This window comes from Cyprinodon tularosa, unplaced genomic scaffold, assembly GCF_016077235.1.
Source record: "Cyprinodon tularosa strain WSP-4 unplaced genomic scaffold, ASM1607723v1 ctg17, whole genome shotgun sequence".
NCBI classification, from domain to species: domain Eukaryota; kingdom Metazoa; phylum Chordata; class Actinopteri; order Cyprinodontiformes; family Cyprinodontidae; genus Cyprinodon; species Cyprinodon tularosa.
In genome coordinates, this window is record NW_024038531.1 from 1,514,140 (window position 1) to 1,531,363 (window position 17,224).

The 17,224-nt window shown below is 36.6% G+C and overlaps 1 protein-coding gene across 6 annotated transcripts in view; it reads left to right on the top strand.

Annotated features, from left to right (window-relative positions):
- The window catches only part of diaph2 (diaphanous-related formin 2), a 542,053-nt gene that overhangs the window by 279,181 nt on the left and 245,648 nt on the right, over window positions 1-17,224 (top strand). For all 6 annotated transcript variants that reach the window (XM_038281299.1, XM_038281303.1, XM_038281304.1 and 3 more), the window contains 2 exons: window positions 3,908-4,009; window positions 8,244-8,338. In XM_038281299.1, coding sequence (XP_038137227.1) covers window positions 3,908-4,009; window positions 8,244-8,338 — 197 coding nt within the window. The remainder of the gene's footprint in view (window positions 1-3,907; window positions 4,010-8,243; window positions 8,339-17,224) is intronic.

A 17,224-nucleotide genomic window follows, 5' to 3' on the forward strand; every position in this document is an offset into this window, starting at 1 on the left:
ATGTACTGCAGAAATACTCTGTATTTTCACCTCATGCAACATGAAGTTCAAAAAGTGACCTATTAGACTTTCTATACATGAATTACATGAAAAGTGACATGTTGGAAGTGTTCATTTCTGTAGATTTCAGTCATGCCCTAAAGCTAATTCAAGCCAATAATTCAGTTTCCCAGCAAAGTAGAGTACAGCTTTTCATATACCGGTAATATTTTTTGTTTAAATAAAGGCTATCCTTGCCCTCTATCAAGGTGCTATTTTCTTGCATTCCCTTTCCTAAAACACCTTATCCTTCCACATAACTTTCTATGAATGTGCTTGAATTAATTTTTCAATGAATTAAGTTCTCAGAAATGACCTTTTGCAGCTTACCCCCCTGGTTGATGGTTTAGCAGCCTGTCTCTTATTTTTACTAACAGAAAAGCTTAACATGTATGATTGCTCATGCAATCATGCTTTTTCAATGTAAGTTGAACTTTAAATTATGAACAAATTAATTAACCTCATACTGATCTTCATTTTAATATAAATCCTACTTTATATGAAAATCATATCACAGCACCAAGGGAGAAGTCAATCTATTTCAAAGACATCTGTTGATATCTGGCAGCAGCTCTTTTGGGTCCTGTAGGTTGCAGAATGTGGCTTTCATTGGTAGAACCTGCTTTGACACAGTCTGTGGGTGTTGATGTGGATTGAAATCTGATATGTTTAGAGGCCAGATAATCACTTGGCCCTTTGCCATTTCCCTTAAACTGTTCCTGAGCAGTTTGGCTGTGTGGGAGGAAACATTGAGGCCACTGACAGGAAGTTTCTGCACAATGGATTAGTGTTCTTACTCAGTCATACTGTTGTGTTGCTCTAATACCTAAATCCAATTTTTTTCCAAAACATCCTTAAATGTAACACTTTATTTCTGTTATTTCGCTATTTATTTCGCTATTTGTTTTCTCATTTTTAAAGCAATTATTCAAGTAGGCCTACTGTCTTGTATATTAATTAATTTATTAATTTATTTTCTTCGCAAATTTTTGAAAAGACCTGCCCTTTTCACTTAAAAAAAATGCACATGCACAACCCTGTAGTGGCTCCCGAGAGAGAACGCCTATTTAACATGTGTGAGAGCATTCACGAGCCCATTTCTCCTCGTGCACGCTCTGTTTAAAAGTTGCTGTTGCATCACTCATACAAGCTTACCTTCCAAAAGAAGATTTGCAATGTTTTCCACTATGTAACACTCGCCTCGTTAAGTGAAAATGGGATGAGCACATACAGTAGGGCAGCCTTATGTAAACATATCACCAGAATGACTGACAATTAGGAGGACCACTTATTTTGATGATCCACCCAAAAAAAGAACATCCTCAACTATACCTTTAAACCAATAGCACATTCTGCTTCCATAATGAATCGTTGGATATGTGGGATGCACTGTTTCTTAGTTAATTAAGAAATTATGATTTCACATCTACTTGAAACATCAATAGAGAAAACAAGGAAAGATTTGTCTGCATGCAGCTTGTATTCAGACTTTGAGTTTGAGGCCTTGAGTGCTTCGGGCTCCTAAAGAGCATCTTTAGTTTGAGTTTTCTGACAGGAAATCAACAATAATTCTATCTGTTTCATCAGTTTAACCTTTTTTTGCAATTTAGCAATATTTAACACTGTAAACAACTCCATGCCTGTTGTGATATGTTGACAGCGCACTGCAGAGTTAGGTAGGCGCCTTAAGCATTCCTTCCTCTAGGTGCCCAGGAGATGTTGCCTCTTTGATTCTTTCTTCAAATATGTAAGCCAGCACTAAGGGAGCAGATTGTTTGTTCTGGATTTCCTCTGAGACTCCCACCTTGGGCTTAAACAGAGCAGTTGTGATGATTAGCAACAAAGTGTGCTGCCTCACAGAAACCGTCAGGGGAGAATGAAGGATCTAAGGAGTCTTCTTTCTCATATTGCTCCTTCTTTATTGTGAAAAAATAAATTTTCCTCCACCCTTTATTTCTAATTTAAAATGTTGTCCTGCTGCTATATATGCTGTAAAAAAGTCTTTTAGACATGCTTGACGTTACTGGAGTACAAATACGGATGTTATTTTCCTAAATGTTTCCTCGTGTGAAAAGTTTAAAATGTCTTCTTTTCTAGAACAAGAAGGTTTATTTGGGGGTACATTTTGTGGACTGCTATTACTGGGTTCTTGGATTTGTAGGGAGTTGCACTTTTTCTCATTCATCTTGGAAAGTTGAAAGATTTAAGTTGATTTTCTACAGACTATGCCCTCAGGCAGGAAGCCTATTTTTTGACAATCCTAAATAAATAATGTGAAGAACTTTTACAAAATAATTGTTGCTCACCCTTATTCAAGACTCCACACAAAGTTCATGCTTTGGGAATCTCCCTCTGAAATTTACCCCAAATGTTTGTTGACTTTTTCTTATCTCAGTTTTTCCTACGAATAAAGTTTAAGTGAATATACTTTAAAAAACTACATGTTAATAGGCAAAACTTTTTTTGCCCTTATTTTGAAGGGTGTTGCATTAAAGCTTTACTCATCAAGTCTATTGTGTTCCCTCTTTTAGGAAAAAATATGTTTCAATTTCACTAACTATAATATGAAAACTAAGAGAAATAGATGTTTAGACCACTCTGTACAATGAACTATATGTTTTGTGTTTCACTATATATTAGGGTGACCATATTTTCATTTGGGAAAACCAGGACACCTTGGAGCAGGGGGGTTGGGATCTCTGTTCCCATGCATAGAGATGTCTGTGGCATGCACTCACTTAACATAGACCTACGTAATCCCACAATAACATGATATTTACAGTTGATTTATTAAAAAATGCTTTTCAGTAAAAGTCAACAGCAATAACTCCAATAACAAACGATAATTTCATTCAAAATGTATTTATTAAAAATGCTTAACAATTCCTGTAATGAATGAATAGCACAATGAAAGAAATAATGTCTCATCTAAACATCCCTCACTTAACAATAAAAGTTAACCATAACTCTCAACTCCCAATAACAGATGATACTCAGCCTCAGCAATGAACGAAATAATGTCTGTTCTGTAGGCTATTGGAAAAAATAAATTAACAAATGAGCTAATTAACAAAAAATACCTCTTGTGTAGCAAAAACGAACAGATATATCAATAGACTATCTTTACTTTCGGTGTCCAGGTGACTTTTCAGATTCCTTGCACCTCCATTGCACACCGAGACATATGTGCCTGCTTTGCACACGTGCACAAGGCCTCCCATTTGTCTCGACCCAGTCTGAAAGGGGGGAAACTATTTGAAAATTGTCGGTAAACATACATTTGCGCTTTTGCATGTTGTTGGCGTACTGACAGCCACGCAATCTATATTCTGATTAAGAACAGGGCTGCCCACACTGACGTAGCTCAGGGATTACGTCACACGCAGCGTCGTGCGCAGTGCCCTAGCGCCTGTAAATTTAATGGTCCAATTAAGGTAATTTAAAAAAATCAGGACATTTCCTCACTTTCTAAAAAAAACCCAGGACGCCAGGGACAGGACGTGAAATACGGATATGTCCCGGGAAATATTTTTTATTTATTTTTTTTCTAGACTACTTCACAATATTTGTTGAGAAACAGCTCCAGTTGACATGAGAATGCTTTAAGATATTAACAAATTATCTTTTACATCCCATATCAAAGCATATAGACAGATCAATTAGATGCCGTCCAATTTAACGATACCTAGTCCAATTAAATTTATTTGATAATATATAGTCATGCAACTTGGTAAATTGTTATCTACATGACCATGCTCAGCTAATTTTGGCAGGTCATTAACTTTGCAAATAGCAGCTGCATAGCAGTATATAGTAAACATATTGTCATATGTTTGTTTATTTGTTTTTGTTTATTTTTATATTGCAGTAAAAAAGGATGTGAGTGATGAGACTGATGACCGAATGCCCCAATTCAAGAAGAAGACAAAGGAGCTTCGTATCCTGGATGCCAAGACAGCACAGAACCTATGTAAGTAGATGCTGTCATGTAACCCTTATGGTGCATTCACAACAAACATGAGCTTCAGGGTGTCTAGTTTACATGCAAAGTGTAAGGCATGAAGGAGGGCTTGATATCCAGATTTTAGCGTCGAGAGAAGCGAGTTTTACCACTTTTCCAGGATCGGAAGCATTTGAGCATCCAGCGTCAACCATTCAGAAAAGCTGATCCAGGAGCTGTCTTGGTAACAGACACAACATACAAGCCGTGATCTCTGCTTCTGCAGAGCTGTCAGCATAAATTTAATTAAAATTAATACATATAAAGTGCTTTTAAAGTGCAGTTTTACCTAAAAATATATTTAAAAAAATCTTTTTATGTGCCTTTAACTGCTACAAACAGCAGCAGCAAATCTCTGACAGTATGGCTGGCTTTATAGAGCTTTTACTGGAGAATCCCCTGATTGCCTGCCGGTTTGCAAGGTGTCCAAGTTGAGTTGCTTTTTTGACGCTCAAAAACGCATTTTGGTTGAAACACATAATTAGCTTTCTGTTTGGTTCACAAAGTTATTCTTCACAGTGATGTTCTTTTATCTCAGAAGATTTTGAAATTTTTTCCCCTATTGCAGCTGTTAATATTCCCACAAACAGGAAAAGCTGCATGTAGAATAAAATAAAAAAGGAACAAAAAAAAAAGAAAAAAAACTATTAGATTAATGGTTTCTATGTTAGGATAGTGATGTTTGAGCCTTTTGTGGAAACTTGAGGATTTTTTTGGCAACAATATAGCAGTCAAACTAAGTGCTTACAGCTTTATTCCAAGCCCTCTGTGTCAGATTATGCAAAATTAATTTTTAACAGACTCGACTGCTTGAGCTCCATGTGGGTGTTTTTTAATTCTCATGAAGCCCCAGATAAAGTCTGCTTGAGCTTTATACAGTTCCTGTTAATACTGGATTGTGATATAGAGTTATTAAAAATGAAAGGAAAAGAACTCACAATGTACATCGTAAAGGAAAAGTCTGGTCATGTTAAGAATTCAAACTTCTAAAAAGTACTTTAAATATTAAATTATTACATACGGTTCAATAAATAATTAGTGTTTGTAAGTAAGAGTAATTTCATTTGAATGTGCTTGAGTGGAGACATCAATATTTGTCAAAGAATGCTACTGTCACCTACCGGTTTGTGACGTCACGGTGCGGTATCGGCTGTTGAGCAAGTCCCAATGATGTATCTGGTTTTTGTCACAACGCGCTATTATACAAATCATCTTGAAAACATTCTTCTACGAAATGTTGGCTACATGTTACGGGTTTTTACTCTGGCCAGAAGTTCAGAGGCAAATCCTCCCTCTTCAAGTTGGCAATCCACCAACATACCCATCCATGGTGGATCATGAATTTGAAAGATGGAATTTTTTTTTTTTTTTTTTTTTTGCCACTTTTACCCGATGTAAACATCCAACTGCCATGCTTGTGGGCATTTTCAGTTTAACTATAGCTCTCGCAAATTTCAATGCTGAAGTCCTCTCTAAATCTTAAATGATTATTATAATTTTATTGATTGCAGATGTGTCTAGTAGTTCCCTTTGAGTTTGCTTTAAAGCGCGGAGAATGGCGCTAGGCTTACCGTACTGTGATGTCACTGCAGGAAGATGTTAGGAGTGAGATGTTACTACAAAAATGGCCACTCCTGGACTCATTGGTTGCGAGAAAAATTATTATTTTTATTTTTTTAATGATTAACAATAAATGTATTAAATCACCCCAAACATATTTGTTTTAGGTATAGAAAATGATCCATTGATCGTTCGTTGCTGACTGAACTTTTCCTTTAAAGTGTAGTTGATCTGCTGTTTAACAACTTTTAAAAACACTTTAAATCCAACATCAGCTGTAGAAAATCAAACACTGGAAAATTGTGAAATAATGAAAGAAACTAAATGTGCTACAGTAATATGTGCAAAATTAGTAAAATCGTAAAATTACTGACACTACCTTTAAATTAGCCTTTTGCTCCAAACTTCACTGTGTATGGGTTGGGTGGCAGGGACTGAAAACTTACAAAATACCAATATATTTTTTATGTAGTTTTAATTTATATTTCACTCTATCAGACATTTACCCAGAGGTGTCATGTAACAAAGTACAAATACTTTGTTACCTTACTTAAGTAGAAATTTCGACTATCAATACTTTACTGGAGAAATAATTTGCTCTATTCAGACAAATTATTTATTTGTATATGGACCCGTTTCAACATAGTTTTCCAAGATGACAACATTTGACACTACTGCCATTAATTAGGATGGATCATCCTGAAGTTATTATCCAGAATTGTAAAAAAATTATTTTTATAAGCTTGTGCAGTAAAGCATCCTTCCTTAACATTTTTGCTTGCATTTCTTTTACTTTTAGACTTTAATTAGTTTAAAAAATGATACTTTCACACTTTTACTCAAGTAAAAAGCTTAAGTTGATACTCTTAACTTCTACAAAAATGTTTTTAAACAGGATTTCTACTTCTAGTTGAGTCATAGACATTGATACTTTTGCATTTAACAGCTTAAAATAATACAGTCGGCTCGGCTTTTCCTATTTGAGGCTCTGCCACAGGTCAACCCTCTACCCTCATGGTGACATTGCTGGGCAAAGGTTTTTGAAGACAGATGGACACAATTTACATGATAGCAGTATGCATAATCATTTTACCATGATACATAAAGCAACACTGACATGACAATCACTCATACTACCACACCACCCATCCCAGTCACTGAACCTTCACATCAGAATTGAGAAGAGAGCTTACAGGGTTCAGTTGCAGGCATTGAAAATGATTTATGATGCAATAGTGTGTATCAAGGCGACTAAGGAGAGCTGTGTTGTTGTGTATGACAAAAGGATTCCCTCCCATTCCCTTTGTGAAGGTGGTAATTTTAACGCTTATTTTCCTTCCGCCAAACTCCAAGCCCATCTGCAGGCACAGTAATCAGACCTGGCACTGACACCTACCAACCGTGTCAAAGACATACACAAGTTCAGTGAAATCATTTGCAAATGCTTACAGTGGCACACATGCAAAAATCAGATATAACCACACAATTCTCTACAGCGACTCATCTAACAATCAGGGTTCCTACACTTTTTGCATTTCTATAGTTTATTTTAAGTTTTAGCAGATTCATCTTTTTTAGGTGAAAAATAAAGATTTTCTGTTAGTTAGTTGCATCTGTAACTATCAATATCATGCGCCACAAACAAAACCTGCCAAAAAAAAAACAGAAAAGTTGACAGATAAATAGATTGGTGGAGAGAGAAAGGGAATCATTAGTGAATTGACAAACAGATTGAAGTACTGTCCATCCCCCTCCCCACTTTATAACAGTGTGTTTTAGTCTAATCTAAAGCCAAGATCCCTGTAGAAATTTCTGGTACACATTATTTTTGACTGTAAGTTTTACTGTGTAAAAGTCTTGACATAAATGGTGTTGAAAATCTGATTGTATCACATGAACTGGCAATAATCGGCTTAAAAGCCAGGAAATAATGAAATGAGTGCAATGTGAAGGGATACAAACATGGTCATGTTATCTCCCTACTAATAAATGGCAATGTAGAGTCTCAACATAACATAAAGCAAGTTTCTCTATATATGAAAAGTTTATCACCTAATGTAGTTTGCATTGAAATAAAAATGCTAAGAGGAACAAAAATAAAAACAAAAACAAAACAAAAAAAACTTCTCTGCTTGTTTCATATCAGATAGAGCCATCAGGTCCTGCTGCTACAGTTGTATGGCAGCTGTTGAGTGTCTCTCTTCCAACTCATTACCAAAGCTCCACCTGTGACTTCCACCTGGATACAGCATCAGCTCCAATTTCCAATGTGGCCACCCCACCTGGAGTGTGAAACACCCACCAGGCTTCCCCCCTGAGGCAAAATCATGGTTCCTCTTTCGTATCCACCCAAATAAAAACATGTTGCTCTGAGGGGAGCGCCCTCTTCAGCTGCTACTTATTTTGTTAGGTTTCTGTTTTTGGATCGACTGTTTGAAATAAACAAAAACTGACACCATACAGGTGAATTTTGATTTTTTCCTTTGCAGTTTTTGTCAGAGTAGCACCATTTTTTTTTCCCAAATGGGAAGTGCAGTGTGTGATCATTTTATCTAAGGAGCGATGAGTGCCAAAATGTCAGTGTGAACCCTGCAGTCTAATAAAAAAGTGAGGAAATGACTCTCTTCTCTCTACATCAAAACAGCAATTTTCTTGGGCTCGTTCCGCCTGCCTTATGAAGAGATCCGGGACATTGTGCTGGAGGTAGACGAGGAAAGACTGAGTGAATCACTCATCCAGGTAAGACTGATGTTCACTGTTGTGCGTTAGCTTTTTTTTTTACACAATGTCTCCCTCTTTCTCTCTCACACTCATATTTATGATTTGTGTTAGACATAGAGTTTTAGGACAAATGAAAAGTGCTCATATGAGAAGAATTTCCATGTCTGGTGAGGAGCTTTGCCACCTATTTTAAACCCGTTTTTGGCTTCCGTCGGTCTTCATATTCTCTTGTGGACAGCAGAGACCCCCCCATTCATGCTCTCATAATGGATGATGAAGGATGAGACTTGGTAAAGACTCCTCTGCTACACCCCCTTCTTTACCTTTTGTCTCTAAACTGTGATTGATGAGCTTCCTAAAGGATTCTTGTTTTTGTTCTTATTTTATTCATAATTTTGTATCAGCCTTAGAAGCCTTTAATTGAAAAGGGGGCGGGGTCATCTGAGGTTAAGCTGCATCACTGGGCAGCATAAAGCCCATGTGTTTCTTCCTCTGTCCTTGTGACTAAAAAAGTCATGTTGTTTTTGTTTGTGTTTTATTCCATCAGTAGGAGGCGTAGACTATGAAACATACATTTAGATTTTTAATAAAATCATGGCAGTGATGCATTGTCCTTCATATTTGTGTGTGTTCTACACACATATTCCTTTATTTTTATTTATTTATTTATTTTACAGCTGCTATGAGGTGTGTTTATATTTCAGATTTCAAATTGAAGTCCTATTAAGTAATTTCAATTCCTATAGATTCTCTATGGAAGTTCTCACGTTGCTTATCAGCACAGACCTGTACGGCAGGTCTATTTCACCGCCCACTGCTTATTTACCAACTCCAGATCAGAATGCAATAAAGAAAATAGTCTAAGGGAAAATATTTGTATTTCCAGACTTTCACCCATCCACCCACCTATTAATTCATCCCTCCACACATGCATCCACTCATTCTAAAGTTCCCCACTGAGAGACAAGAAAGGTTACTATTGCCTCTGTCATACATGCACATCTAGCCATATGTCCCTGCATCCAGCTCTTCATCCAATCATTCCTCTGTCAGTTTGTGAGTTCCATATTTAAAACTTAGTCATTAAAGACACATTTCTATAAAAATGCAGTTTAAATTTAGATTGATCCTTATAAATAAGGTAAAGAGTGGCAAAGAACAAAAAGCCTGCATGTACAAGGACCCCATGCAAGCCAGTGAGGGTTGAAGGAATATACAATGAGGTTGAGGGAAATTCAGAAAAGGAAACCCTTGGACTATTCTTTTGAGCTGTGCTAACCTTTAATGGGAATGATAGATAATCTGGCAAAAAGTACATAGTCTACAGAGATGGCACATCTCTTTCCTGCTTTGCTTTGTTTATGTGAAAGGAAGTTAACATGTTGACCTTTTTCCGCCGTCAGTCTTTTTCTGTTGTCTATATCTGCCAGCAGGAGAGTCTTGTCACCAGCCAATCCCCACCTGGCCCCTTGTTGCACACAGCACCAGACAAATAGCCCACTTAATCACGTCCACACCATCAAGCAGCTGCCATTACACAGACATGGTCAGAATACCGATAGCATTTAACGCCACTCTATCTGGAGTTTCTGCGTTATAACTGGTGACCAAGTGGATCCAAATGTAATTAGGGACATATTACATATTGATAAAGAACTTTTACAAAAATGAACATGTCAAACATTTATTTGAACAATCCACCATTTAGAGTTAAAATTTTAATGAGAATAGTTTTGTAAGAAATTTATCTTCAAAATAATACAAATTTTTGTTGTTCAAAACAGAATAGAGTAGATATGGACTAAAGCGGCAGTCCAAAAGATGAGCGGACCTTTTAAAAAGTTAGAATAAGCCTAATTCAGGTCTGTTTTACTTGTTCAGCCATCTGAAATTTTAAAGATTAACCTATTCTTTATACCCTAATGGCTTCCTGTACTTTATTCTCACCAGCATGTTGGGCAATGTAAGATCCGAGGTATTGTATAATGCTGACTAACCCCAAAACCTAGATCTAGAAACAAGAAAGCACTCTTTATTGCTGGATGCTTCACATAAAGACTGTTTCCACTTTCAAAAAGCCAGTCATGCACTTTGAAAGACTTTATAATGCCGTCTTTCCATCCCCCATTTCCCTCTTTAATAAATGTGAATCAGGGCAGTGAAGCTTCTGACAAAGCAGGAGGCTCGATGGGACTTATAAGACCAAGTGATTGAGTCAGCAAAAGAATGTGGGGGGGGAAAAAAAAGCTAATGTCAGAAAATCCAGAGGGACATAGGAGGCAAGAATGTGTTAGCCAATCAGTGCAGAAGGACCAGCCATGAGAAAAATATGTCTTTTTGTACTGATGGCATCTAGAAGTTGTCATGGTTTTTGTTTTTAAGATTTTGACTCCATCGTCATATTTGCTCTATTGGCTCTTAAAACATCCTCCATTGTACTTTAACTACCATTGGTATTGCATTTGGACTCCAGTGCATACTGTATTATTAAAGCTACTTTGTAATTTTAGAGAGTAAAACAAGCCACCTTAATCTTGTTAGACTTTTATTTGTCATATTTTTCAATTTACATTTCTGGAGATAAAGTAAATATGCCAAATCAACTTTATGACATTTTCCTAAACAGCAAAACACCCTTATAAAATAAGCATTTATGGGCATTTTTAAGATTTATAGTAGGATGGTTCTGTTATGCTTGCAAGCTCCCCCCTGTTTTCCCTAAAAGTGACAATGTTAACCATAACCAATTTTAATCTTTTTTACTCCATTAGACCACAGATCATGTCTCCCAAAACAGGCTTCATTGTTTGTGTGTGCATATCTTTTTAAATGTGCACATGGAGCAATGGTCTCTTTCTTCACTGTGGATAATGACACTGTCTAACCCGGCTTAAGTCATTATTTTCTGAAGGTCTTTTGTCTTTGTTCTGGGGGTTTATACACATTACAATAGGGTTATCTCTAAGACACAGAAGCAGACTCATTCCTAAACGGCGCAATGGCCTGTTATTACCCGAATGTTTACAAATCAATGTGTTCCTTTCATGCATCCCGACATTATACTGAAGAATGAACCCGACTTCTCGAGCCACATTAATCTTTTTCTGATGTTTTATATACTTTCTCTTAATTAATGTAAGATGTTCACAAGGCCGTCTGTTAAACCATTAGAGTGCTATTCATCCATGTGTTCGTTCCCATAGATTGTGGGTCTGTGTATCTTCAAATTCTACATATAAAATATACTCTGTACATAAATATTAACCAAAGATTCAGAGGAAACCATTTTGTTTTTTGGGGTTGAGTTTGGCTTAGAAGAACAGAGAACCCTAACCACTAAAAGAGGGAATTGTCAACATCTATAGTAATCATATGAATGAAAATGTTTTAGTCCCTTTACATCTTGTGAAAAACTATTCCCATATAACATTATCTTTACTGCATTTCAGTGGCAAAGCATTATTTAGTAATCTTTTGGAATACATTAAGGTGCTTGGTGTGAAGTTTGGCGTCTTAAGCAAAACACAGAATTATGATGCTTTTTGGCAGGAGAGAGAAGCAAAGCTAACAGGGGTAATTTATATTTACACAGAAATTCTGCTAATTGTGCACATAGATTTTCGTAGAAGAATAGGGTTGTAATGAATGTGAATCATAAAGAAAGGAGCTCACGAAAGAAGGGAGGTGGCACATGCCAAAGAAATGCAGTCAAAACCATAGTTAAAACTATAGAGAGTCTCGGAAGGGAAGCAAAGAGACCTCCTGCTGGGTGACACGGTCCTGAGTGTGGGCTCCATCTGCACAGTGCTCATCTACACTCATTACGCTGATTAATCACTCCACACCACCCACTTTCAGCCGCACGCCAATCACCATTTATCCACACAGACAGATGCACACATACAGAGGAGTGTGAATGCATGCCTTGGCAAATATTTAAAGGAACAAAAGTCACTGGCTTGTTAATATTAGTAAGTAGGTGATTGTGTATATATAGTGTTTTTTCAAGTGAAACCTTTGTTTCCAAAACATATAGCATTAAGCTACAGAACACTAAGCTACAGAAATGTAAAGCTGTAATTTTACCCAATTATAATTACAACATACAAATGCTCCTCAATTAAATTAAAACTGAGTCCTCTAAATATCAAATCTACATTTTTTTCCTTTTTTTGTCCTCCATATTTATTGCACACTGAATGATCTGCATTGGAAAGAAGAAGAAAAAAATTCCAACAGACAAGACACTGGGATGACATATTGTCGCGGTTGGCTTGGTCAGATGGCGAAGCAGGAGCTCTGGAATTTATTTTTGCTTTAAAGTGTTTTCTGTCTCAGCTTGCCATTAAGGCACTAGGGCTAGTAGTGTCCCTTGCAAGAGTGCCATACCCTTGAACTTCATCACATTTTTTAGTATTATTATCACAAACTTTAAGGTTTTGTGGGACTTTTATGTAATAGAAAAAAAATGTTGCTTATTCTTTTTAAAGGGGGTAAAATATTAGCTGTCTCAATATGATATTGATACATATATTAGAAATAAATTAGAAACAACTTATAGGCTCTGATACTTCTTAGTAAAATCATAAGGAACCAGCCCTCTCTTGACACTTTGTTATGGAGTCCAGATGTGTGTAATCCACACGCCTCTAAAACCCTCCAAGGTTAGAGAACATCAGTGAACAAATAACATCAGGAATAACAAGAAACACAGCAGACAGGTCAAGGATAGGGTTGGGGAGAAATCCAAACCAAGGTTAAGTTATTTAAATAGTATCCCTCTTTTTTCTTGAATTCAAGAATCAGCAAAGGCTCCCAGAGATGGTTGCACAGCAATGGTGGGAAAATCTGCTGACAGGGTAACAGTGTCATTTCCTACTACGGAGTATTAGGGCCAGGCTAGGGATACTGTATGTTTTCTTTTATTTCGAGATTAAAGTCGTAACATTATGAGAATAAAGTTGTAAAATTACGCGAATAAAGTCACAAATTGCGAGAATAAAGTCATAACATTTTGAGAATAAAGTTGTAAAATTATGAGAAAGTCATAAAATTATGAGAATAAAGTCATAATATTAAGAGAATCAAGTTGTATTTTATGACCACTCCTACAAGAAGCAATTTCTTCACTAAAATGAGGAATGTCGAGCATTATGTGAAGTTATACTTTGGCTCTGTTTTGACAAATAAGGAAATCTTTTAGCACATCAGCATCAGATTAGGCAGCATGTCAAAGTGGACTGAGGTTGCTATTTGGTGGAGCTGGTTAGCCGTCATATGCTGGTCGGAGCTGGAAGCTTTCTTTCAGAAACGGGTTGTTGTATGATGACTTCATTCTCGTAATATTACAACTTTATTCTTGTAATGTTACTTTACTTTTGTAATTTTACGACTATTCTCCTATTATTAAAACTTTTTTCTCTTAGTGTTACCACTTTATTCTCAAAATAATAAAAAAAAGTAATCTTTTACCTGGGCCTAATACTCCATCGTAATTTCCAGCCTCTATGGAACAGTGGATAGATAACACACTAAATACTCATCTGCACATATAATATAAAAAATCAAGCAAAAAGTTCATGACAAAATGTTCATTCAAAACTTTAAAATTGTTTGATTTTTTTGTTTAACGTATATAAAATTACCAATTCAATTTAACATATAGACTTAGGTATTTTAATATTATAAAAGAAGACACTCCAGTCATTGTATTGCTCACAGTTCATCATGTATGTGAATAATAAAATAAAAAAACAGATGTCCAGGCAATTCAGAACACTGCCAAGAAATTACTGGGAAAAAAGTACTGAAATTATACACCAAGATGCTAAAGATCAAAGTGGTAGGAATGGTGGTAGTGGTAGTTTAATAGAGCTGTTTGATGTAGAAGTTTCCACTTTTTTACTCGTATTTTAAATGCTGACATATTGCCAGCCGAGGGTGGTGGGCCTTTAATGGTCGATGCAGGATGATTAGAGCAAAGATTTATTCTGGTGCAAATTTTTTATCGATGCATACATTTTTGTATAGTTATGGATTTTAGATTGTGATTTTTATGCCTTTCCAGATTGTATTGAAGAAGTTCAATGTCTTGGACTACTCATCCCATTAGTTGTTGGAAACGTAACATTTACAAGCTCTGGATTGGTTTCTTTCACCTGAGTTGCTCTGTTAGGTATTGCCAGCTCATCTGTCTCCCCCCTAAACAAACTTATCAGAAAGCTCTGGACTTTTGCCTTTGCTTCTGATATGTATTCATTTCATATGTTTTGTTAGACAGCTGCAAAGTCTTAGTGATTTCTTTTGATTGCAATATTAATTGATTGGTAAATGGATGTCTTATTATTGGTAAAGCTCAACTTTGTGAAGTTGGAAGGCAAAGAGCTCTGCCTTAGCAGCACTCCACACTTATTTAAAGTAGCAAATCATATTATCTTAAAATGACCGCTCGTTATATAAGGCATACTACAAATAGCCGAATTAGGAATAGAGTAATAAAATTAGATTCCCAAATTGGGTTGGTAGGCAGGCTTTTAATATTGGTGCTTTTGTTTTTTTTTTAATTGTCTGTCCACCAGTGGAACAAGATAAATTGTTAAAAACCATATTTTTTTAAATTATAAAAGAATAACCATTATTTGATGAATGGGAGGCGTAGGATAGAGGACTCAGGAGGTGTTGGTGTTGTGTCTGAAACTCCATAACTCTATCATATAGCATTCCTTCTTCGTGACACGCAATGATTTGTCAGCAGAACGTGTTGGCCTTGAAGTACCCCTTTGATGCCTCACCCTGGTAGAGTAGATAGATAGAAGTTGATTGGCTCTCCTTATTCTACATTAGGGCCCATCATCAACTTGGATGATGTACACAACCATGAATTCTCGCAGGCAGTCTTAGCTCTCACCATTCATCCATGCTCGATATATTCCATGAAGTTCCAGAGTTTCTTTTTCAGCATTCATCATGCATACAGACACTGAGATGCTACATGCAAATGATTTTGTGAATCAGTTATCCCTCTTTCTTCCATTCCCTGTAGTCATTTGTCATGCAAACAATCAATATGTGTTTGTTCCTTGAACATCAGAAAAATGCATTTGCATCTAATCTACCTCTGTCCTTCACGTTCTTTGTCTGTATTTCTCAATTACTGACAGTATTTATTCATGGTGCAGATGGACAAAGGTCACTTGCAGACATCAGGTCAGATTCATCAAATTCCCACTGTATGACAATTAGACAAAGAGGACAATAGGAGACAGTCACTTGCACTGGCTCAAAGAAAGCGGTTAGATCCTCAGAGAGTTTGACCAAGCTTTTGTTTTCTGCATTTTTCTTTTTTTCTTATCTTGGCGCACAACAGCATAACCAAGAGAAATGTCCTGGGGTAATTGTTTATGTGATGGAAGATTCAAGCTTGTCTGTTCTGGGCTTTAGGACCTGGGTTGCATCGGGTTGTTTTACATTACATGACATGTTGCTCCAAAATACTTTTTTTAGTGGAATCATGGCCATGTGAATCACCTCCCCACTTGGATTGTTTAGATCAACAAATGCAGCTCACCTTACAGGTGAATTTAAGTGAGCTGGCTCCCCTTTGGTGTTGGAGGTTTTGCTGAAGTCCCTCACAGCCACTGTGCCCCTGGGTGACAGCTCTATTGGTATAATAGTGGTATTTGTTCCTCCAAACCTACAGTAGCAAACTTTTTTTTGATTATTAAAAAGGACTTGCAAATATGTTTTACTTAGACAAACTTTATTGTCATTTTTCTATACACACAGTGTGTACAAAACAAAATTTCATTGCTTACAGCTTTCAACTGTGAATTCAACAACTTATAACTGTGGAATTAACATTACCGTTATAAAGGGCAGCAGTGATCAGTATCTAATCAGTGTTGGAGAAAAGGACACCAGTTTTAAAAATAATGGTGCAAAAGACGTGGATATGGAAAACCGGATTCACAGTCCAGTTTAGAGTTCAACAGTCTGATGGAAGCAGGGAAAAAGTTGTTGCAGAACCAGATGGACCTGCAGCGGATGTTGTGAAGCCTCTTCCCAAAGGGCAGCAGGGAGAAGAAGGAGGTATGTTAGGTTTATTCTATGATCAGTTTATATAAATGCACTAGGTTGCTTGTGGTGGCACACTATGAGAGTCTCTAAAATGAGCTACAGCAAGATAACACTAAAAGATTTGTTCCTTATTTAAAAGAATATCGACATTGTACTGCTTCATCCTTTGAGACTCTGTATTTAGGCTTAAGAAATGTTTCTTTTATAATCTCAATGACTTGATATCCTGTATTGATATTTACTCACAGGCCACTTTATTCATTACATCTGAGCTACTGTTTTGGATGTTGAATGTAGTTCATCATGAAGCCGAAGGGTCACCAGTTAGAACCCCAGCTTTGTCTTTCTTGATTGTTTTGCCCTTGTGCAAAACATATTATGATGGTGGTAATTGGGCCCCATCGGCGTCTGTTTATGACAGTCTCTCTCCAGTATGCCTCAGGGTCGCCGTGGCTACAATGTAGTTTATTGTTTGTGTGGGAATGTGTTATGGGTTAATTACTTAATATAGTGTATAGCGCTATGACATAAAAAGGCTCCATATACTTACATGACCATTTTCTTGAGGGTATTGCATGCCAGCATAATCCAAGACACCCCATTGTATTGATCTCCAATAACTAAATGCTCTAAGATTACTGCAGATACATTTGGACATGGTGGAAGTAGTCATTAGAAAATAAGTTCACTGTGGACATCGGCAGACATCGACAATGGTAATGACTACAGTACTGTATATTTTGTTTAATAGACTAAGTTAACCAGCCTTAACCATTGATACAAGGCAACAAAATGCTTTCATGTTGTTTATTTGTAATTCCGTGTTGC